The sequence below is a fragment of the Hyla sarda genome, chromosome 3, assembly GCF_029499605.1.
Source record: "Hyla sarda isolate aHylSar1 chromosome 3, aHylSar1.hap1, whole genome shotgun sequence".
Taxonomy (NCBI): domain Eukaryota; kingdom Metazoa; phylum Chordata; class Amphibia; order Anura; family Hylidae; genus Hyla; species Hyla sarda.
The window spans coordinates 157,658,036-157,681,073 of NC_079191.1; the positions used below are offsets into that span (position 1 = coordinate 157,658,036).

Consider the following 23,038-nt stretch of genomic DNA (forward strand, 5'->3'; position numbering starts at 1 on the left):
CGAACCCTAACCCCCGTGACTCAGGTTGGAGCTCAGGATAGGACAACTAGGGTGGTGGGATCCAGCCCCTACACTATACCCTAGGTCATTTCTAAGCTTAGGCAGAGTTGACATTCTAAGGATGGCCCTGTACAGGAACGCAAAGAATGCATTCATTTTCTCCATGTGGGCTGTTTCATCTGAATCTTCTCTCAACTTGTGGCTAGCTAAAGTGTAATACCTTTGCCAATTGAATATTTAGCTTCTCCCAATAAAAGGGTACTCCGCCCCTAGACATTTTATCCCCTATCCAGGGACAGGGGATAAGATGTCTGATCGCAGGGGTCCCGCTGCTGGGGATCCCCGCGTTCTTTCCAGCAGCCCCCTGAGTCACCAGCTCTCCAGAGCTAGGTTTTCTCCATGGCTGATGACTCACGATACAGGGATCGGCGGTTCATGACATCATGGCTCCGCCCCTCATAACATCACCCCCCCTTAGTGCAAGTCTATGGGAGGGGGAGTGACTGTTACCACGCCCCCTCCCATAGACTTGCATTAAAGGGCAGGGCGTGATGTCATAAGGGGGCAGAGCCATGACATCACGACCCGCCGGCCCCTGTCATCAGCCACGGAGCAAACTTAGCTCCGGAGAGTTGATAACTCGGGGGGCTGCAGGAGAGATTGCGGGGTTCCCCAGCAGCGGGACCCCTGCGATCAGTCATGTTATCCCCTATAAGGTGACTAGGGGTGGAGTACCCTTTTAAGTTTACTTCCCTCATTTTTTGAAGAATCTAACAAGGTGTACACTATAAGGGAGATTTATTAAAACCTGTGCAGAGGAAAAGTTGGCCAGTTGCCCATAGCAACCAATCAGATTGCTTCTTTTCATCTGAAAAATAAAATAGGCAATTTAATTAGTTGCTTTGGGTAAACTTTTCCTTTGCATAGGTTTTGATAATTCTCCCCCTTTATCAATGTGGTGAAATATATATATATATATATATATATATATATATAGATATATATATATATATATTTTTTTTTTTTTCGGTTACTACAAATTAATATCCCGGTTAGCTGTTTTCTCTTGATACACAAGTTATGGAGAATTGGATTTGGATGTTTTGTCTAATATTGGAGTATTTTAAAGGCTACGTTTAGTTGACATTTAGTGAGATTGCTTTTGTCAGTAGATGTAGAGGTATCCATTTTTTCAGTGATTTGATTTCTTTTAGCTCCCTCCATTTTTTTCCTCTCCCTTCTTCCCTTATATTTCTTGTCCGGTTCTTGTTTCAATTATTTTAACTCTCAAGTCTTAATTGCGCAACTTTTTTCTCCAAAATGTCTGGTGCTTCCAATTAAGGCAATTATCTCATTATGCCTTTCATATGTGTAAATTGCCTGAAGTTTATGTTGTTCTGAATCTTTGATAATATTTATTGTTAATTTTCATGTTTATTTTTTGCCATTATCTGGAAAAATTTTAATTGATCGAATAAAACACACACAAAAAAAAAAACATTAAAGAGTCTTCACTGTCTATTGCTCCTGCTGCAATTTGGCATTTCTTTTACTTGCCAGACAGAACAGTGCCACTCTTGTCCCCAGCCTATTTAATCTGTTTTTGCAGTTCATCTCCATTACAGTAAATGGGGCTGAGATTTAAAACAAGAAACAGCATAGGTAGGTGCTGTTAGATAAATACATTGGAGAGAGCAGGTATTGCGTGCACCTTTCCAGCCCGATATACCCAAACTTGAGTCCGGGATCCTCCGAGACCGCCTATCCACGGTAGCACCGCCGATGCTCGCTTGAATTAGATTAGTCCAACAGATAATTCCAATAGGTAAGAAAATAGCAGGGGGCACTCCAGGCAATTGTGCAAATAAAACCGCTTCTTTATTGCTTAGTAGCAGGTCACAGCAGAGAGAGACACTCCAACAGTTTCACGTTAACCAGAATGCTTTCTCAAGCTCAGAACGCTGAGAAAGCGTTCTGGTTAACGTGAAACTGTTGGTGTGTTTCTCTCTGCTGTGACCTGCTACTAAGCAAAAAAGAAGCGGTTTTATTTGCACAATTGCCTGGAATGCCCCCTGCTATTTTCTTACCTATTGGAATTATCTGTTAGATACATGTAGACAATTTTTTTCTCTCTATTAGTTGTTTTGTTTTTTAATATAGGGGTAATTTCAGCTTTCTGGCTTACAGTTTAAGGGTACGTTCAGACGAGCGGATTTACAGCACGTATTTTACTGCGGATCCGCCGCTGAAGGACCTCTGTATGCTGCCTTTACATGTGCCTGCTCGCAGCGGCAATACGCTGCTACGAACAGACACACTGCGTTGTGCGAGTTGCAGTGCACATGCGCAGTATACTCGCACATCGCTGCAGCTCTCGGCCTAGCTCATACAGCAGGGGGAGCGGCCGCGATGTGTGCGAGTACACCGCGCATGCGTGGTGACTCACACATCGCTTCAGTGTGTCTGCACGTAGTGGCGTATTGCTGCTCCGAGCAGGCATATGTAAAGGCAGCATACAGAGGTCCTTCAGCAGCGGATCTTCAGCGTAAAATATGCTGTAAATCCGCCCGTCTGAATGTACCCTAGGAGTGTATTTACTTGAACATAATTTGCTGCGTATTCCTAGGAAATCTGCAGGAGATCTTGCTACCATTGACTTCAATGGGTCCGCAGCACATCTGCAGTATTGGAGACTCTTTGAAGTTAATGGGTAGGAAAATCAGCTACAGTGTGAAATCCACAGTAGAATATGTATGTGTGAGCATACCCTTAAACTGTAAGTCAGTTTGCACATTGCATTTAAAGGGTTGTGTAGGTGAACTCTACTGCCTCATCAAATAATAATTTAAAGGGGTACTCCGCCCCTAGACATCTTATCCCCTATCGAAAGGATAGGTTATAAGATGTCAGAACGCGGGGGTCCCGACTCGGGGGCGGAGTCGTAACGTCACTATCTCACGTCACCATGGTCGGGAGCCCTTAGGATGAGAGTCTTCAGCGCTGCTGGAAGCCGCAAAAGGTGGGTGCTGCAGCTGAAATCCCAGGGGGCCCCAGCGGCCACCTCTTTATTTGTTTATTTTTTTATTCCAGTTTCCTGACCACCCAATGACGTGAACCAATAATTACATACTTAAAAAGTCACGTAGACGATAAACATTACATTATTGCTTTGTCATTAAAAGGCAATGAAGATATACACCACATGCATTATGTGTTAACATATACCTGCCGAATTGTAATGCTAGCAGAATAAATAGTGAATTCCCATTTTAACATATCAAACATGTTGACAGAAATCGTGTATGATGACTGGGGCAGGGTTGTTCACCGGAGAGGTACACATTAAACAGAAATACATTCATCATTCATAGACTTTTTAGTCTTCAGCAGAAAAAAAAATCACCATGTTTACATCACTGCAATTTCCAAAGGCGTCTTGAAGACTCAGTAGATGGTAATTATGCACAAAACTTAATTAGTAGGATGTTGCTAATTAGCAATAAGACGGCGTTCACTGGAGTTATAGCTGTAGGAGAAAGAAAGAGCATAATGAAATAAGGCCATTTTTATCATGACGCCAATTAATTTTGATGAGGTCTGAAAATAGCTTTATTATTAAATTGTTAATGTAGGATACAAATGTGTGCATGGAAGATATACAGATAGGTAGATAAGTCAAGAATGTTAATTTAGCACATAGTAAGCAGTTCCTCTTGATGACAGACCCCTTTAAAAAACATATTGGCATTAAATAGTATCCGGAACCTCTGTACCCAGTTCCTAATGCCTTAGTTCACTACATGCTAATTCATGTGAATTTTGGCACAAAACATTAATGAATTAATGGCACCTTTAATTTACAATGTGCTATATAACACAAAGGGAATCTGTCATGATGATACAACTTTATCCCATGAAAGCCTAAATTTTGTTCATGATAATGAAACACTTTAGCTTTTTCCTCCACAAGTTAGGGCCCATTATAATATTGTGGTTGCTATATGTGGATGAAACCACTCTCACATCTGAGGGCCAATGGTTGCATGGTTTTTCTAGTAAATCATGTTGACATTGGCTACCGCAGGTGGGCAGAGTTCCGTCCACATGCGGCAAAAAAAAATGATCGAAAGTTTAAAGGGGTACTCCACCCCTAGACATCTTATCCCCTATCCAAAGGATAGGGGATAAGATGTCTGATTGTGGGGGTCCCGCCGCTGGGGACCCCCGCAATATAGCACGCAGCACCCACCTGCTACTGCCCTGGAAGCGCTGGAGGGTCTGGCTCCCGACCACGGGGACAGAAGATCGTGATATCACTACTCCGCCCCCATGTGACATCACGCCCCGCCTCCTCAATGCAAGTCTATGGGAGGGGGCATGATGACTGCCACACCCGCTCCCATAGACTAGCATTGAGGGGGCGGGGCGTGATGTCACACGGGGGCGGGGCGTGATGTCACACGGGGGCGGTGTAGTGACATCACAATCTTCTGTCCCCATGGTCGGGAGCCAGACCCTCCAGCGCTTCCGGAGCAGTAGCAGGTGGGTGCTGCTTGCTATATGGGACCCCCACGATCAGGTATCTTATCCCCTATCCTTTGGATAGGGGATAAGATGTCTAGGGGTGGAGTACCCCTTTAAACACATTGGGCGGTATTTATAAAGCCTTATCCTCAAGTTGTTCTCTGTATATTTATCGCAATACTTTGGCGCAGTGTATTTTTTTCATTTTTTTTGTGCAACTTTTCATTTACGTGCTTTTTTGTTTTTGCTGTGGAAGCTGTGTTTTTAGTTGACTTTTTGCAGTGATCAGGGATTTATGTAACTGAGACAATTTGAAAAAATCCTCACCCAAAAAATGTGCATGCAAAGTAACTGTGGACAGCGTTAGTATGAGTAAATGAGTAAAAGTTGCATAATTGTGACACTGGTTAAAAAGTCGCACAAAAACACCATACGAAATGGAGTTTGATGTCAGAAATGAGATCAGCACCATATTTATCACATGCCCTGCACCATGTAATACATTTGGTGCAGGCACACAGTAAAAAGACCCTTTGCTTAGATTTACTAAAACTGTCTAATTCCTAATTAATGTGACCTTAGACGGACAGTCATCAAAGGTGCCAGATTTTTCAATGTGCACTAGGCTGATTGATGAATTTGGTGTATCTGAATACTGTCTAGTATGAGTTTGTTTAAACTATTAGTTGGCTTACTTCAAACCAAAATAATTACTCCATGCAGCTAGGCCATACCACCTTTGAACTAAGCCACACCCCTTTTACCTAGGTCACATCCCTTTTGTGAGACTTGGTGGAAAAGTGTCCAAAAAGTGTCTAAAGTTCAAAATGAAAGTAATGCAAGTCATAGACAGCATTTTGAATTATAGCAAATTTACGATAGTTAAGCTGGGCTATAATTTTTATTGTGTACCGTATATACTGGAATAATGGTGTATAGTACAAATATTTCTTACCTTTACTAGATGAACACTGGAAACCCTCTATAGTTTCAATGTATTCTCTACCTAGCCATTGTTCATATGATTTCTTCTCTTTCACGGGGACAATCATATTGGTAGAGTCTTTAAAGATCAAATCCTTTTTAGAATATTGTGAAGAGTCAAACATTTGAAATTTAGAGCTATTTTTACTCCCATAATAAACCTGTAATACAATTACAACAATTAAACAAAGTAAAATATTGAACACTGAGGCCCAGATTTATGAACCTGTGTCAGAGAAAAAAATAGAATGATTTTCCCACAACAACCAATCACAGCTCAGCTTTCACTTTACCTCAGCCCCTTAGCTGAGCTGTGATTGGTTGCTGTGGGAAAATCATTCTATTTTTCCTCACACACTTTGATAAATCTCCGCCTTAGTGCACAATTTATATATGTGAGGCAAACATTTTGTTTTAAATTGAAGTTGAATATTTAAAAGCAAAGACTTGATGAATAGCTTTTGTTGGGTAAAACTACAGCAACATAGAATGTATTGACAGAAAAGAACCATTTGGCCCATCTAGTCTGCCAAATATTCTGAATACTATGAACAGTCCCTGGCCCTATCTAATATGAAGGATAGCCTTATGTCTATCTCATACAACCTCTTCACTGTATTTGCACCTACCATTTCTACAGGACTGCTATTCCATACACCCACTAGAAAACTTTCTTCATATTAAAGGGATTGTCCAGGGAGCAGAAAAGTTATTGGAGGAAATTCATCAAAACTTGTGCCGAGGAAAAGTCAATCAGTTGCCTAAAGAAACCAATCAGATCGTTTCTTTCATTTCTGAAAAGGTGTCTTAAAAAAAGAAGCAAACTTTTCCTCCCCCATTGTCTTTTCTTGTAAACTGGCGCTCTATTTCTGCTTTCCTGTCATCTCAAAAGAACACCTTCCGATACAAGGGAAGATGGGTACTGTATGATGATCATTGCATGCAGGCCAAGCCATTTCAGCATGTGATGTAGAGGCCACATTGTACAGCTGTCGGTTATTGCCCAGTTTGGACTCAGAAAAAGGCAATTACTAAAGGTGAAACCCAGTTCTGTTGTCTAACAACCACCAGAACCTTATCCTAGGGTCCATGTTACCAGTTTAGGCACTATAGTGAGCCCTACCCCCAATAGGCCAACTAAGGCCTTCCCTGACTACCTATCTGAAAGCTCACCTAACATTAAAGACTAAATCTCATGCAGATGCTTATAAATCAACCATTCAGACTACACAGGAAACATAAAAAACACAAATAAAGATTTTTTTTCATGGTCTACTATTTAAAGAAATTAACTTTAAGATAAAGTTTAGAAGTAAGGAAAAAAATCTGAGAGGCGGTCAAAGAAAGGGAACTACAGGTCGCTCAAGACCCCTCGCAATTGAACAATGAAAATTTGAAAAGTAGTCAAAATTCTTAAGGGGAATAGGAAAATGAGAAAGCTCAACAAAAATTTTACTTTGCAGGTCAAAAAAGTTATATTGAAGGGAATAAGCTAGAAAGTTTACTAGCTGTAATAATTCAAAATTCCAATAGCCGTGAGGATATAACTAATATAGCTATGCCAAATGGTGAAACATCGTCTTAACCCCCCCCTGAAATCTGGGATTGTATTATCTCTTTTTACTCAGATTTATAAAAATCGGAAATAAACTTTTCAGATAGACAATATCATGCCTTTATAGATAAATTAGAACTCCCTAGTAGTTCCCAAGCCCAAAAAGAATTTTTGGATAACACAATAACACTAGACGAATTGAAGAAAACCTTACAGACTGGTTCTAATACATCTGCCCCAGGACCAAATGGTCTATCATTTGCTATATATGGGAGGACATGTTATTAACAAAACTATTTTGTGTATTGAATTAATCCTCTGAACTCAAGGCACTACCTCCTTCATTGCTGGAAGCTAATATAATTTTATTTCCTAAAAAAGCAAAGGAAAGCATAATTAACCCTGCCTATTTGAGACCTATTCTCTCTCTTAAATGTTGACGCAAAATTGTTGGTGAAAATTCTGGCTTCCTGTTTAGCTAAAGTTACTCCTGATTTGATCCATGTAAACCAATCAGGATTTATCACGGGTAGATTGATTCAAGAACAATTGCTAGAATACTAGCAAACCTGGAGTTGGAGGGGACCCACTACCTTCCATCCTGTCATTGGACGCAATGAAGGCCTTTGGCAGGGTGGAATGGGGGTTCCTTTGTAAAGTGTTAGAAAAACTTTATTTGGGGAAAGGAATGATAAAATGGATCCAAATGTTATATGAGAATCCTAAAGCAAGTATCATTATAAATGGTAGGTTAACAGACCCTTTTCCCCTCAGGAGAGGGACCCATCATTGCTGCCCCCTATCCCCAATTTTATTTATATTGTATATAGAGCCTTTGGCCGAGGCACTTAGAGAGTCAAAGGATATTAGGGGCTTTGGTTTGGAGGGCAATAATGATAAGATATGCCGGTGATCTCTTGTTGTTTTTGAGCAATCCTGAAACAATGCTACCTAAAGTTATTGAAATAGTAAATGAATATGGGAATATAGCTGGACTAAATGTGAATTGGGGTAAGTCCTTCCTACTGTCAGTGGTGGAAGGGACACTCCCTAAGGTGGCAGGTACTAAAATCTTGAAGGCAGATGATACGTTAAAATATCTTGGGACTGAAATTTTTGCTAAGAAGAACTCATTTGTAAATAATAATTTAAAACCTCTTATGAAAATATTAAACAAAAAACAGAGATATGGGGAAAGCTCCCACTCAATCAAACTGATAGGGTGGCAAGTCTAAATATGGCCCTCCTTCCACAGATCCTATATGTTATTCAAGCCTCTCCAATGTGGATACCAGAACAATGGTTTAGAGGCCTGGAAGCCTTTCTGATTACATTAATATGGAGTTGGGGTAGAGTTGGACTAAAATCTGAGCATTTGACTATGTTTGAAGGTGAGGGAGGCTTTCTCCCCATCTTCAGAAATATTTTCTTGCAGCTAAGGCCCAAGATATTAAGAATGGTAAAAGTAATTTTATACTAAATTATATGTTTCCTTTGAGGGGAAATTTTAGGAAATAGTTAAAGTTTTGGAAGCAAAACCAAGATGTCAGCCAAAAAATGCTTTTTCTTTTTATAGGCTGTACTATAGGGTATGGAATAAAATAAAGACAATTTGCCAAATTAAAAATAGTTTTACATTTTCACCTATTTGGGGGAATTCTAGCTTGCCAGAGTTCAATAAAAGTATAAATAATGGCCCTCATTTACCATTGCAAACCCGACATGTTTTGTGGGGTTGTGTGCCAGATTCTGTCGCATTGCGCCAGAAATTCTGTCTGCGCCAGATTTTGTGCCAGAATTTGCGCCAGAATATAAAAAAAACAAAACAACTAAATCTCCATTTTGCTAAGAAAATCCAAAAAAGGGACATGGCTGCCGGAAAAAGGGGGCATGGCCTCTGAAAAGGGGCGTCTTCCCGACATTTTCACAAAAACCCAACATAGTTACTAAGGTTTCCACAGAAAATGTGGTGGATTTGAGCTGAGGAAAACCAGACAGATCAGAGCATGTGTAAAAAAAAAGCAAAGTGTAGGGAAAGTGGAAAATGTAGGGAAACCTTAGTAAATACCATGGAAAATAAATTGTAGGGAATTAAAACCCACAAAGAAACCTACATTCCACTCTTAGTAAAAGAGGGCCAATGTGTTTTGGTCACGGTTAGGTATTAAGTATATAGTTCAAATTATAAGGGATGGAAAATTGATCACTGTTGAAACACTTAATATTGAATATCACTTAGAAACAAACAAAAAATATGATATATGCAATTAAGGGAAGATTATAAAACACAATAAATAAGCACTTAAAGCCACTACACACCAGCTAAACACATATATAGTGGAACCGACAATAAGAAATAAAACACTAAGAAGTATATATAGAAGTTTAGTTAGGGAAGCACCTGTTACTTTTCAAAAAGATGGCTTAAAGAGTGTGACAACGTGAATGATCAAACTTGGAAGAAAATATTGTCCAATGCTGTTAATTGCTCTCCTAATAAAAAAAAATTAAATTTACAAGTACAATATATGTATGTAATGAAATGTATTTATATATGTAGTACTGGAAAATTTAAAGAAAGAAATAAAAAAAAAAGACTATATCCCACGCAGATGCTTAAAAATCAACCATTCAGACTGCACAGGAAACATAAAACACACAAATGCCAAAATCATGCAAAGGGGGGGGGGTCAGGGGACCCACTTGATCCTTGTTTACAGTCCTGCATACACCTCTAATGCATGTATTCAAACCTCAAAAACACATATACATATCTCAATGTGTTAACCCCTAGAAAATAAAACATAGGGATCGTCAGGTGACCAACTGACCATTTTTAAATAGTTACTGTAATTGGAAACAGCTTTTGACATGTTGATCAGACATGTCAAAAGTTGATGATCGCACCAGGTCTCACTGCTGACACCTGCTGCAATTGAGAGTTATTAGGCAGGGAAACGGGCAGCATTGCGTGACCAAGAGATCCATACATTTCTCTGCATAGACTTCTATGGAAAGACAATAATGCTTTAATGAAATTGACTCCTAAAAAGCAATAGATCAAATGCAACCAGGGAATACAGCTTTGCATAAAGCTACCAAAAGATAATCATATCTGGTTCTTGACCAGGTGAAAACATATGAAACAAGCACAGAGCATGAAAACATACAGGCACAGATAATATTCCTGTAAACCGGCCCACAAAAAATGGGATAAGAAGCGATAAAGAAGTCTACCCTAAAATGGTACTAATAAAAACTATAGATCACAGTACAAAAAAACAGGCCATCACACAGCTCTGAAGATGAAACATTTAGTTACGGGGGTTAAAATATGGCAATGAAAAGCATCTTCATTTAAAAAGTTTTTTGTTTCTTTTAGAAGCTGTACTATACATAATAAACATGACAAAAACGATATAAATTGGTTATTGTTGTAATCATATTGACCCACAGAATAAAGATAACATGTTTAGCACACCTTGTAAAAACTTTTAAAAGGTAAAATGAAAAACCCGAAAAGCTGACAACTTTTTGGGTTCTTTTTTTTCTCAATTTTACCTCAATTTTTTTTTTATTTGACAAAATTTCAGCAGAAAATGTCCTATTGTTTAAATAAAATTTTTATGTTAAACATATTTAGGAATTGTTTTTAAAATGTTTTATTTTATTATTTATATTATGAAATACAACCTTTTCAAAATTATTATGCAAATTCTATTTAAGTGTCAAAAAGATAAAATATTTAGTTTTTCAGTTTAACTTATGGATGACATTGTCTCTCATGGCACTTTTGATCACTGAAAACAATCTCTGACACCTGTGATAATAAGATCGCCAGGAGAGCCCAATTTAAATGGGCACTGTCAGATATTAAAACTTTTGATATGTTGTAAAGCATGCAAAACCAATATGTTTTGCTATTGCTTTCATTTAAAAAAAATTCAGTATTTCATACTGAAAAAGCCAGTCAAAAAACTGCCTCCCTGCCTCCTGGGATACATACCAGCTTGGCTGTGTCCACTTATCACCTACATCATGGACACACTTCATGATTGACAGGTATGCAAATCTAAAGCTGCTGTGATTGGCTCCCTCACTGTCTGTGTTTACTTTAGTCTCCTGTGTGAGGAGAAGGGGGGAGGGGTTGGAGTACACTGCCACCTGTGAGCAGATGAGGAAAGAAGCTGGTGACTGAAGATGGGGACTGAATGGAGGAATTTGTTGTTTAAAAAATAAGTGTCCCTGCATGTATATATGTGTATGTGGATATATATGTGTGTAAATCTGTGTTGTCTAGGTAATGTGCGTGTGTATGTATGTATACATTACATCAATATGTGTGTGTGTGTATAATACAGGGGGACTACAATAATATGCCTCCAGCTGTTGCAAACTGCGCCACTGTGCGTAATAATTTGGAACAGTGCATTGTAAGCTTTTTTGTGTTAAAAAAAATACTGTTATCATTAGGAGGTTTGTGCAATAACATTTGAATTGTACTCTTAAAGGGGTACTCCACTGGAATTTTTTATTTTATTTAATTTTTTTTATGAACTGGTGCCAGAAAGTTAAACAGATTTGTAAATTACTTCTATTTAAAAATCTTAACCCTTCTTGTACTGCTGTTGTATGTTTCAGAGGAAGTTCTTTTCTTTTTGAATTTCCTTTCTATCTGACCACAGTGCTCTCTGCTGACACCTTTGTCCATTTTGGGAACTGTCCAGAGTAGGAGCAAATCCCCATAGCAAACCTATCCTCCTCCAGACAGTTCCTAAAATGGACAGAGGTGTTAGCAGAGAGCACTGTGGTCAGACAGAAAAGAAATTCAAAAAGAAAAGAGCTTCCTGTGGAGCATACAGCAGCTGATAAGTACCGGAAGGATTAAAGAAAACCAATCACCTGGGTCACACAAACATTTTTTATCTGTTCATTTTATTTTAATAAATATGAGAAAAGAGTCGGCGTGAGACTGCCTAGCCGTTCCTGGCCTCCCCTGCGTCGATACACTCATACAACCCCGCCGCAAAAGAGAAACAGCTTGGAAGATGGATAACGCGAGATCGCGCTTTCTCTGTATGGAAAAAGAGATGCGAGCTCTTGCATTATCAAGTGAGACCTCGCATCTCAAAAAAGATTATCATCATCACCACTTATCACCATCAGAGGTGATTAATAAAATCTATAAAAAATGTATTAAATAATGTCCCTCCAGCTATTGCAAAATTACAGCTGGGACTTGTAATTTTGCAACCAGTGTCTCTGCCCCTGTTGAAACACTACAACAACCAGCATGCACACTTGCTGGGAGTTGTAGATTTACAACCAGTGTGCCTCCAGTTGTTGCAAAACTAGTCCCAGCATGGACGGCAGCAAAATGCTGTCCAGACATGCAGGGACTTGTAGTTTTGCAACCAGTGTCTCTCCCCCGCTTGCAACACTACAAGTCCCAGCATGCCTGGACAGCCTTTAGCTGTCCGTTAGCAGGAGTTATCTGTCCATGCATAATGGTTAGCTAATGTCTCTCCCCCTCTAGCAACACTACACTGCTCAAAAAAATAAAGGGAACACTTAAACAACACAATGTAACTCCAAGTCAATCACACTTCAGTGAAATCACACTGTCCACTCAGGAAGCAACACTGATTGACAATCAATTTCACATGCTGTTGTGCAAATGGAACAGACAACAGGTGGAAATTATAGGCAATTAGCAAGACACCCCCAATAAAGGAGTGGCTCTGCAGGTGGTGACCACAGACCACTACTCATTTCCTATGCTTCCTGGCTAATGTTTTAGTCACTTTTGAATGCTGGCGGTGCTTTCACTCTAGTGGTAGCATGAGACGGAGTCTACAACCCACACAAGTGGCTCAGGTAGTGCAGCTCATCCAGGATGGCACCTCTATGCGAGCTGTGGCAAGAAGGTTTGCTGTGTCTCTCAGCGTAGTGTCCAGAGCATGGAGGCTCTACCAGGAGACAGGCCAGTCCATCAGGAGATGTGGAGGAGGCCGTAGGAGGGCAACAACCCAGCAGCAGGACAGCTACATCTGCCTTTGTGAGAGGAGGAGCAGGAGGAGCACTACCAGAGCCCTGCAAAATGACCTCCAGCAGGCCACAAATGTGGATGTGTTCACTCAAACGGTCAGAAACAGACTCCATGAGGGTGGTATGAGGGCCGATGTCCACTGGTGGGGGTTGTGCTTACAGCCCAAAACCGTGTAGCACATTTGGCATTTGCCAGAGAACACCAAGATTGGCAAATTTGCCACTGGCGCCCTGTGCTCTTCACAGATGAAAGCAGGTTCACACTGAGCACATGTGACAGACGTGACAGAGTCTGGAGATGCCGTGGAGAACGTTCTGCTGCCTGCAAAATCCTCCAGCATGACCGGTTTGGCGGTGCGTCAGTAATGGTGTGGAGTGGCATTTTTTTGGAGGACAGCCCTCCATGTGCTTGCCAATGGTATTGAAAGAGCTTTATTCGTCATTCAGTCGTCATTACAAGTCATACAATAAATTACAATCACGCAAAGCATGACAGTACAATATACAGCACAGGTTCCCTAATCTATACACCGTCCAGGACAGATGCTTTAGTCCAGGTCTGGAAGGACATCCCTCAGGAGACCATCCTCTACCTCATCAGGAGCATGCCCAGGCATTGTAAGGAGGTCATACGGGCACGTGGAGGCCACACACTACTGAGCCTCATTGTGACTTGTTTTAAGGACATTACATCAAAGTTGGATCAGCCTGTAGTGTGGTTTTCCACTTTGATTTTGAGTGTGACTCCATATCCAGACCTCCATGGGTTGATACATTTGATTTCCATTGATAATTTTTGTGTGATTTTGTTGTCAGCACATTCAACTATGTAAAGACGAAAGTGTTTCATACGATTAATTCATTCATTCAGATCTAGGATGTGTTAGCTTAGTGTTCCCTTTATTTTTTTGAGCAGTATACAAAAACCAGTATGCTAACATTGTTGCAAAACTACAACTCCCAGCATGCACAGACTGCTAAAGGCTGTCCAGGCATGCTGGGACTTATAGTTTTGCAAGAGGGGGAGAGACACTGGTTGTAAACATACAACTCCCAATATACACGGACTGCTAAAGGCTGTCCAGGAATGCTGATTGTTGTAGTTTTGCAACAGGTGGAGCCAGAGTGGTTGCAAAAGTCCCGGCATGCCTGGACAGCCTTTAGCAGTCCGTGCAAGCTGGGAGTTGTAGTTTTGCGACCAGTGTCCCTCCACTTATTCCATAATTACAACTCCCAGCATACACGGACAGCTAAAGGCTGTCCAGGCATGCTGGGACTTGTAGTTTTGCAACCAGTATCTCTTCCCCTCTTGCAAAACTACAACAACTAGCATGCTCACAGTTTACAACCATTGTGCCTCCAGTTGTTGCAAAACCACAAGTCCCAACATGCATGGACAGCCTTTAGCTGTCCGTATATGCTGGGAGTTGTAGTTTTGCAACAATATGAGTGTGGTGTCCCGGCACCGGATTGCATCCGTTGCCTTTTGGTGAGGTCCCCAAAGTCAGAGTCCCTAGGTGTAGGTGGGGTCCTCATCCTTAGCTAGCCCCTTGTCACCCCTTTTGTAATTAAAATTAATCAAATTTAATGTGTATATATTTATATAGTAAGTGTACTTACCTAGTTGGCGTCGCAGGACCTGCGGTTCCCGTTATGCGTTCCAAAGACTCTATGGTTTGTAGTTCAAGGACCTTTGGAAGAAGTCAGGTGTTTACCCATCAGGCTATGTAACGGTGAGTGACAGCTGACTTGGACCAATCCAAAACGGCCCTGCCCATATAAGGGAGCGGCGGCCATTACTCTCTCTCTTTCCTCATGGGCTGTTGACAGGGAAGGATCTGCGCTGCTGTCATCAGTGAGTTAGGCCCGAGCCTTGCGGCGACGGCTGATCTCTACAAAACTGTGAGGGTAATCAATCCCTAAGCACTCTGCAAGATCACCGGACCATATCTAACCCCTAAATCCGGACGGATCTTCGCAAATTACCCTAAATTCAGAGACTTATATCAAAAGTCAAGGTCCGCAACAACTGTCAGCCACTGAAGTGTATGGAGACTGTATTAATGAGACTGTTACTGTTCATTGGATGTACCGCAAGTCTTTAAATAAATTATCCAAGTTCAAGTTCAACTACCTTGTGGACCTTCAGTCATTATATGCATGTACCTATCGTTACTGGGAAGGGCGGCGATAGGCCGGAGAATTACCTCATCATACTAGCCCTCAGCCTGGCGTCACGAACAACAGGGTTAACCTTAACCCTTGATATACTGAAACAACACCATGACTACACTACCCCTACCCCTGAGGCCTACCACATGAGCATGCTGGTTGTTGTAGTTTTGCAAGAGGGTGAGAAACACTGGTTGCAAAACTACAAGTCCCAGCATGCCTGGACAGCTTTTAGTTGTCCGTGCATGATTGGAGTTGTAGTTTTCAACTGGAGGCACACTGGTTGCAAAACTACAACTCCCAGCATACACAGGCAGCTAAAGGCTGTCCAGGAATGCTTGAAATTGTAGTTTTGCAACAGGAGGTGGCACACTGGTTGAAAAACTACAAGTCCCAGCATACATGGACAGCCTTTAGCTGTCTGTGCATGCTGGTTGTTGTAGTTTTCCAACAGGTGGAGCCGCAATGCTTGCAAAACTACAAGTCCCAGCATGTCTGGAGAGCCTTTAGCAGTCCGTGCATGCTTGGACTTGTAGTTTTGCAACCAGTGTGCCTTCAGTTGTTGCAAAACTACAACAACCTGCATGCAAAAGGCTCTCCAGACATGCTGGGACTTGTAGTTTTGCTGGGACTTGAAGTTGTGCAACAACTGGAGGCACACTGGCTGCTAAACTACAACTCCCAGCATGTGAGCATGCTGGTTGTTGTAGTTTTGAAACAGGTGAAGCCACAATGGTTGCAAAACTACAAGTCCCAGCATGTCTGGACAGCCTTTAACAGTAATTTTGCAATCAGTGTGCCTTCAGTTGTTACAAAACTACAACAACCAGCATGCTCACATGCTGGGAGTTGTAGTTTTGCAAACAGTATCCCTCCAACTTTTGCAAAATTTCTACTCCCAGCATGCACGGACTGCTAAAGGCAGCAACCAGTGTCACTCCCCCTATTGCAAAACTACAACAACCAGCATACTCACTTGCTGGGAGTTGTAGTTTTGCAACCAGTGTGCCTCCAGTAGTAAACTATAACTCCAATCATGCATGGACAACTAAAAGCTGTCCGGGCATGCTGGGACTTGTAGTTTTGCAATCAGTGGGCCTCCATCTGTTTCAAAACTACAGCAACCAGCATGCCCACAAGCTGGGAGTTTTTGTTTTGCAACCGGTGTTCCTCAAGCTTTTGCAAAAGAACAACTTACAGCATGACCAGATAGCTAAAGACTGTCCAGGCATGCTGGGAATTGTAGTTTTTGAACCAGCGTTCCTCCAGCTTTTGCCCAAACTACAACACCCAGTATGCCCAGACAGCTAAGGACATGCTGAGAGTCGTAGTTATCCAATAGCTGGAGGAACAATGGTTGGGAAATACTGATTTACCATCTTTACAATGACATCACAAAGCTTATACATGTAGTTCTTCTATGTATATAAACATACATAAAGGAACTACACATGTATGGTAAGTATTGTGATGTAATTGTGTTAAAATTGTCAATAAAACTGGGGCCATTGTAAGTCGGGGGTTCACTGTATATAATATAGAAGAAAAGCAGCACATCCTTTGATAAAAAATGGTGAATGTTGCACATGGGTTCTGAAGTCCGTGGTTACAGGCCCACTATATTAAACAGCAAAAGGAATCTTCCTGAAGAACACAAAAATTGGTGGAAAAAAAAAATCTGTATTTTATTCCGTAAAAAGCTGTATGACACTTTTTATGGAATAAAACACTAATGTTTTTTTCCACCAATTTTTTGTGTGCTGCTGGGAGATTTCTTGTGCTATTCAATGTTTTTGTGGCTTCCGCTCGGAAATGCATTGTCGTCTATGTAGACAGCGCATCTCCAAAAGGTCCTAATACTGCCGGACACTCAAACAAGCAGACATTACGCACGTTTCCCGACATGTAAACATAGCCTAACAGAGATATGTGGAAGCTAGAAGGTAGTGTGTGCAATTGTAGTCACACAAGCTGTATTACGGGAGGTTTGATCACTCCGTACCATCTGCGGTCTCTATTTCTTTTTTTAAAGGAAATCTGTCATCAGTATCACCTGCACTAACCTGTCATAGAGGCTTGTAGTGCGGGTGATACTGATCAAAACGCTACTTACCGTGTCCCAAACCGTCCAGCTGTTCTGCTGTTATTTTGCTTTTTCTTCATATGTAAATGTGGTGTCTGGGGTGTTGCAGAGTCTAGTGGTATTAACCCTGTGGGATAAGGTGGTATTAACCCCTGATTTGTCGTGACACCAGGAAGCAGTTGTTTTGTCTAGAAGGCCCTGCTGACAACCGGCCCAAAAATGGCAGGAAATAATGGAATGTCCACAGCAGTAATTGTGCTAATAACTGGAACTATTACTTAAACTTCTTATAGAACAGTCTTCACAGTTATGTGGTCTCTCAAGAGGCAACCAGGATGCAGGATACCTCACAGGCTTGCTGGGACTTGTAGTATTGAGATGTATGCAGGCCACTGTGCTACTAATTATATGCTTGAGTTGAATAGTAGTCACTAGGAATTGTAGATAGAGCTTGATAACTCACGTTTTGAAGTGGCTGCAGGTTCCTTAGGCTTTGGCCTAGCTGAGATGAATTTAGTATATGCTGTAGGTACAGGATGAGAAGCAAGAACCAAGAGTGAATTTAGAGACTACAGCCCCTTATATACTAGGGGGGCTGGACTAATCCCATTGGTTGTCAAGCCTGGAGGTCCTGTACCCAGGGAACTCTGGTACATCACATGACAGCATCACATGACCCAGGAAGGTCCTATACATTTTATACATTTGTACAACCTTTATACATACTGAAAAATATGTACAATACACTTATAATGAATTTATATAAGGCAAGAACTGATGAGTAAGGGGTGAAGCCCTGCAGGAGAGCCCTATGGACTTTAGGGACTCTTCCTGATGGGAATTAAGACAGGAACAGGACAAGACCCTGTACTGGGACACCACATAAATGAGGTCCTTGGGGCATGGGCGGAGCTACGACCGGAGCTCCAGGCACCCCTACGTCACCTTCAGCTGGGCGGGCGCTCTGCCCGACTCATCCATATGCATAATCCCCCTCCCTGCTTGCGTGGCAGATTTACTCTACAGCACATGCGCTGCTTCCAGGGTAAATAAGGGAGGGGCATTATGCATATGGTTGAGCCGGGCTATGCCCGGCTGAAGATAGCGTAGAGGTGCCCGGAGCTCCGGTCATAGCTCCACCCATGTCCCAAGGAGCTCATTTACATATGAAGAAAAAGCAAAATAATGGTGGAACGGCTGGAGGATTTGGGACACGGTAAGTATTGTTTTGATCAGTATCACCTGCATTACAAGCCTGCATTAAGCACCTTGAATAAAATAAATCCTGCACTTACTGGTATGTGAGCCTTAGACAAATTTAATGATTATCCAGCTCATAAATGTGAAATAACAATTAAAACTTGACTTTCACTTCAGATAAAACATGGAACAAAAAAACTGCTTAAGTGCACTAAAAAGCAACACACCGATGTGTTTCGAGCTATGGCAAGCTCTTAATCATGGCAATATTAGGCAGAACAATGCTGGTTTATATACCCTGCAAGTAAATGAAAAGTGATTTCCAGAAGGACGCTGGACACCGGGTTCAGCGTGTGACAAAAGATCCGGTATGTGGGCTTGTACAGGTATTGTACAAAAACCTGGAGTGGATGCCTTGTATGTCAAGAACGTACTACAGTTTAAATCGGGACACCGGATCCCATAGCAACACAACATATACGGCACAAAAAGGCACCACATCACAAAAGTATTATGGTTCATATAGACATTGTGTGCACATTCAAACGTATAGACTGCGTTTAGTGCACGTCATAACCAATATTACGGCTAATGCAAGTTTATTAGATCAAATCCAAAATACAGGATACACAGGATACACAGCAAAATGCGCAGCAACTACTATCACTCTAAGGAACCATATAGCACTGTATGTAGCAAAGTATGCTATATCCTGTTTGCTACAGGTGATAAGATAATAAAGCGCGGAGGGGATGCACAGACAGGTAATACAATACAATTGAATAGCGTAGTGGATAATATGCATAATGCATAAACCATATGCATAATGTAATGCATTCATCACAGATACACAAAAAGTGAGTAGCATTCTCTAATACTTTTTGATGTATATACTATGTGAACCCAAGAAGAATGCAATTGGATGTGCTAAACATATACAATTATACACTCTATATGCCAATATCTGGTTTCAAATAAACAGCTGCCTTTACAATATACCAAAGAATGCCACATACCATATATTACTTGTGTTTCATGAACCACTATAACATGAGCGGGCATAATGGCAACATATATTGAAAAAAATATAATGAAATTATAAAAGATTAATTCAAAACTATCAGTACGACAATAGATGTATCATGACGAAGACTGAGTATTCACATTGGAAAAGCACATTAAACAATCAGGGAAGCAAATATAAATGATATAGAGAAAGAGAGGAGGGGGAGGGACATTAGTATGGAAACGTGAGTGCCTCCTCACTTTCTTCTTGTACTTTCACATTATTATTATTATATACTATTGGGGTACTATATACTATAAGGGGCATTAGAATAATATTGTAATGCCCCTTATAGTATATAATAAAGCCTCTTATATATAATGCATTATTTCTATTATATACTATAAGGGGAATTATTATTTACTATAAAAGGCATTATATACTATAAGGGGCATTATACAATAATAATGCCTCTTATAGTATATAATAAAGCCATTTATAGTATATAATAGGAATTATGTGCCTTATAGTATGAACTATGAGGCATTAAATATAAGGGGTATTATTATTATATACTATAAAGGGCATTATATAATAAAAATGTTCCTTATATTATAAAATAAGGCTTCTTATAGTATATAATAATAATAATAATGCCCCTTATAGTATATAATGCCCTTTATGGTATATAATAAAAATAATGCCCCTTATAGATATACTATAAGTAGCATTATATATAAGAGGCATTATTATATACTTAATAATATAATATAGTATACAGGATGGGCCATTTATATGGATACACCTTAATAAAATGGGATTGGTTGGTGATATTAACTTCCTGTTTGTGGCACATTAGTATATGTGAGGGGGGAAACTTTTCAAGATGGGTGGTGACCATGGCGGCCATTTTGAAGTCGGCCATTTTGAATCCAACTTTTGTTTTTTCAATAGGAAGAGGGTCATGTGACACATCAAACTTATTGGGAATTTCACAAGAAAAACAATGATGTGCTTGGTTTTAACATAATTGTATTCTTTCATGAGTTATTTACAAGTTTCTGACCACTTATAAAATGTGTTCAATGTGCTGCCCATTGTGTTGTATTGTCAATGCAACCATCTTCTCCCACTCTTCACACACTGATAGCAACACTGCAGGAGAAATGCTAGCACAGGCTTCCAGTATCCGTAGTTTCATCAGGTGCTGCACATCTCGTATCTTCACAGCATAGACAATTGCCTTCAGATGACCCCAAAGATAAAAGTCTAAGAGGGTCAGATCGGGAGACCTTGGGGGCCATTCAACTGGCCCACGACGACCGATCCACTTTCCAGGAAACTGTTCATCTAGGAATGCTCGGACCTGACACCCATAATGTGGTTCTGCACCATCTTGCTGGAAAAACTCAGGGAACGTGCCAGCTTCAGTGCATAAAGAGGGAAACACATCATCATGTAGCAATTTTGCATATCCAGTGGCCTTGAGGTGTCCATTGATGAAGAATGGCCGCACTATCTTTGTACCCCATATACCATACTATCAATTTTTGTGTTCCAACAGTCTTGTAGGGATCTATCCAATGTGGGTTAGTGTCAGACCAATAGCGGTGGTTTTGTTTGTTAACTTCACCATTCACATAAAAGTTTGCCTCATCACTGAACAAAATCTTCTGCGTAAACTGAGGGTCCTGTTCCAAATTTTGTTTTGCCCATTCTGCAAATTCAGTGCGCCGATCTAGGTCATCCTCGTTAAGATGCTGCAGTAGCTGTAGTTTGTAAGGGTGCCATTTGTGAGTAGCTAATATCCGCCGAAGGGATGTTCGACTAATGCCACTCTCCAGTGACATGCGTTGAGTGCTACGCTGTGGGCTCTTGCTGAATAAAGCTAGGACAGCCACTGATGTTTCTTCATTCAGTGCATAAAGAGGGAAACACATCATCATGTAGCAATTTTGCATATCCAGTGGCCTACATGATGGTGTATTTCCCTCTTTATCCACTGAAGCTGGCACGTTCCCTGAGTTTTTCCAGCAAGATGGTGCAACACCACATGGGTGGTGTCAGGGTGGTGTTATGGGTGTCAGGTCCGTGCATTCCTAGATGAACAGTTTCCTGGAAAGTGGATTGGTCGTCGTGGGCCAGTTGAATGGCCCCCAAGGTCTCCCGATCTGACCCCCTTAGACTTATCTTTGGAGTCATCTGAAGGCAATTGTCTATGATGTGAAGATGCGAGATGTGCAGCACCTGAAACTACGGATACTGGAAGCCTGTGCTAGCATTTCTCCTGCGGTGTTGCTATCAGTGTGTGAAGAGTGGGAGAAGATGGTTGCATTGACAATCCAACACAATGGGCAGCACATTGAACACATTTTATAAGTGGTCAGAAACATGTAAATAACTCATGAAAGAATAAAGTTACGTTAAAACCAAGCACATCATTGTTTTTCTTGTGAAATTCCCAATAAGATTGATGTGTCACATGACCCTCTTCCTATTGAAAAAACAAAAGTTGGATTAAAAATGGCCGACTTCAAAATGGCCGTCATGGTCACCACCCATCTTGAAAAGTTTCCCCCCTCACATATACTAATGTGCCACAAACAGGAAGTTACTATCACCAACCATTCCCATTTAATTAAGGTGTATCCACATAAATGGCCCACCCTGTATACTGCACCTAATGTGGGGAGATATGCTGCACCTAATGTGGAAAGCTATACGGCACCTAATGTGGGGAACTGTACTGCACCTAATGTGGGGGGAACTGTACTGCACCTAATGTGGGGGGAACTGTACTGCACCTAATGTGCGGGAACTGTACTGCACCTATTGTGGGGGGAACTGTACTGCACCAAATGTGGGGGAAACTTTACTGCACCTAATGTGGGGAAACTATACAGCCAACCTAATGTGGGGGAACTGTATTGCACCTAATGTGGGGGAACTGTACTGCACCTAATGTGTGGGAACTGTACTGCACCTAATGTGGGGGAACTATACAGCCAACCTAATATGGGGAAACTGTACTGCCAACCTAATGTGGGGGAACTATACTGCCAAACTAATGTGGGGAAATTTTTGTTTTGATGGGACTTTTCAATAGCTTTTTAGATATTTTTTATGGTATTTGAACTGACCAAAAATGGGAAAATCTGGTTAGTGCACTATTACGACTTTTGGGGGCCCTCTTTTGATTTTGCCTGAGGCCACGCTAAGCCTAAAACCGGCCCTGCTGCAGCCACTTCAAAACGTAAGTTATCAAGCTATTTCTACAATTCTAGTGACTACTACTCAACTCAAGAATAATATTAGTAGCACAGTGGCCTGCATAAATCATCTCAATACTACAAGTCCGAGCAAGCCTGTGAGGTATCCTGCATCCCGGTTGCCTCTAGAGAAACTGCATATTTGTAAAGACTGTTTAATAAGAATTCCAAGTAAAAGTTCCAGTTATTTTCACAAT

General features: G+C 40.9%; 1 protein-coding gene across 1 annotated transcript in view; it reads right to left on the reverse strand.

The window, feature by feature from the left end:
* Nucleotides 1-2,569: 2,569 nt before the first annotated feature.
* Nucleotides 2,570-23,038, reverse strand: part of MELTF (melanotransferrin) — a 98,592-nt gene continuing 78,123 nt past the window's right edge. Inside the window, exons 16-17 of the mRNA XM_056563208.1 lie at nucleotides 5,480-5,669; nucleotides 2,570-3,526 (exon numbers count right to left, since the gene is read on the reverse strand). Coding sequence (XP_056419183.1) covers nucleotides 3,459-3,526; nucleotides 5,480-5,669 — 258 coding nt within the window. The 3' untranslated portion in view covers nucleotides 2,570-3,458. The remainder of the gene's footprint in view (nucleotides 3,527-5,479; nucleotides 5,670-23,038) is intronic.